The sequence below is a fragment of the Toxotes jaculatrix genome, chromosome 14 (genome assembly GCF_017976425.1).
Source record: "Toxotes jaculatrix isolate fToxJac2 chromosome 14, fToxJac2.pri, whole genome shotgun sequence".
NCBI lineage: Eukaryota > Metazoa > Chordata > Actinopteri > Toxotidae > Toxotes > Toxotes jaculatrix.
Window position 1 is genome coordinate 11097358 of NC_054407.1, and position 1929 is coordinate 11099286.

The window sequence follows — 1929 nt, forward strand, 5'->3', positions numbered from 1 at the left end:
TGTTTAGATGGAGAAAAAAAGTTATTTGGACTCGTTTTGCGCGTTTAATTTTGAAATTTCACTGGATTATTAAAATTAAAAAGAGTTAAAGTGATTTTAATTTGAAACAATCGTAGAAGTTAGATATTTTTTTATGCTGAATTTTAATGACGTTCGTTTAAACCGTTTAGATGTTTATTAGATTTTGCGCGATCATTTTTCACGGAAATGAAGTGCTCTTTGGAGGCGCTTAGACACCATTAATGTTTGAACTGTGGAAGAAATGTATCCTATGATTCTTAACTGCAAATTAAATGTCAACTCCTTTACTTCAATGAACTGGTTCAAGGGGATGTTCTGCTATTGAGGTGTAAAAAGCAAAGGCTTATTTAGAAAAAGGTTCATGTCTTGGTATATCATTGGATGTGATGTCTCTCTTCATGCTTTTCATCCTCTTTTCTGTTCACAGAAAAACTGTGAGCTGAGGCATCTGAGTGGGCATGTGGCTACTGGAGAAGCTCCGTAGCTCTGTGGAGAGTAGTGGGACACAGTCCCAGCCCCCGCAGACAACAGAGGCCATTCCTGTCTCTGTTTATGCCAACGTTCTCACTCCAGACAAAATCCCTGATTTCTTCATTCCCCCTAAACTCATCTGTTGTCCACCAGATGAGTCTCTTCCCTCAGAGCCTCAGCTCTGCTCCACCCTGCGACCTTCCTCCTCTGATCATGCCATCTGCAGCCAGAGCCCCAGGGCTCGGAGCAGCAAGAACCCCTGCAGCCCCCGCCTCTTTTCCCGCTTGGGGGGAGACACGCGCAATCTGCAGAAGTCAGCCAACCGTCACATCATCCAAATAGAGAGCGCTGATGAGCCAGGTGCCGGATCTGTGGACAGGGTCAGCATTGAAGTCAACACTAATGCAGACCCCCAGTCACAGACTGCAATGTCTCTTCCATATGTTCCCAAAGCTCAGACCTCCTATGGCTTTTCCACCCTGGTGGAGTCTCCTCACACCCGGCGCAAGGAGAGCCTGTTCCACAGCGACCCCAGCAGTCCGCTCACCTCCCCAAACTCACAGAGGCGCTCCCAAGGGGGAACTTTACTGGCTCCAGCTGACCCCAACCCCTACCGCTACTTCAGTGGTGGAGAGAGTGACACCTGCTCCTCAGCAGAGTCATCCCCTTTTAACTCCCCTCTCCTGTCCCGCTCTGCCTCTCTCCTACGGTCCATTACCCAGGAGACACAAGCCAAGGTGAGGATTTCTGTTACTATATGTCTGAGTACAGGGATTATTTGTTAGAAAATCAAGGAAGAATGTGTTACAGAAGTGTTTCCTTGTTTGATTTACCACAAGGCTTCTTTCTGTGTGTTTACTAGCTGCTTTTTTTCTCTCCCTCTAGGTGTCTCGTGCCAAGCGCTCCCTGGCACGCCACAGTTCTCTCTCCACTGATGAATGCAGCTCAGCAGACAACAGCCCCAACATGCAGCGCCGTCGCATGCGCTGCCCTCCCTCTCCTGCCTTCCGTGGATGTAAAAGCAGTGGCATGAGGGGCACTGCAACGCACCTCCTGCAGCGCGAACATACCATCAACCTCCACAAGGGGGGGACACTGAGGCTGAGCACTCATTATGATCCAGAAGCAGCCCGGCTGAGGGTGCGTGTGCTCGCAGCTGAGGCCCTTTACGACAGGCAGACAGATCTTAAAAGCATTAACTGCTGTGTAGCACTCTACCTGAACCCCGGCAAGCAGCAGAAACAGAGGAGCACCATCATCAAGAACAGCAGGAATCCGGTATTCAACGAGGACTTTTTTTTTGACGCACTGCCCCAGGCACAAGTAAAGAGTCTGGCCATGAAGATAAAGGTAGTGAACAAAGGAACCAGTCTGAAGAGAGACGTGCTTCTAGGAGAAAGGGAGGTGCTGCTCAGTGAGCTGCTCGAAGGCCTCTAG

The 1929-nt window shown here is 49.1% G+C and overlaps 1 protein-coding gene across 1 annotated transcript; it reads left to right on the forward strand.

The window, feature by feature from the left end:
• The first annotated feature begins 479 nt into the window (after positions 1–479).
• Positions 480–1929, forward strand: LOC121193364 (C2 calcium-dependent domain-containing protein 4C-like). Its single transcript, XM_041055610.1, has 2 exons — positions 480–1229; positions 1378–1929. The coding sequence occupies exons 1-2, from the start codon at positions 480–482 to the stop codon at positions 1927–1929; spliced, it is 1302 nt and encodes a 433-aa protein (XP_040911544.1).

Bases quoted from the DNA above. Each gene is read 5' to 3' on its own strand.
- LOC121193364 (XM_041055610.1), top strand. From the start codon at position 480: ATGTGGCTACTGGAGAAGCTCCGTAGCTCTGTGGAGAGTAGTGGGACA. The intron at 1,230-1,377 runs GTGAGGATTTCT...CTCTCCCTCTAG, and splicing joins CCCAGGAGACACAAGCCAAG to GTGTCTCGTGCCAAGCGCTC.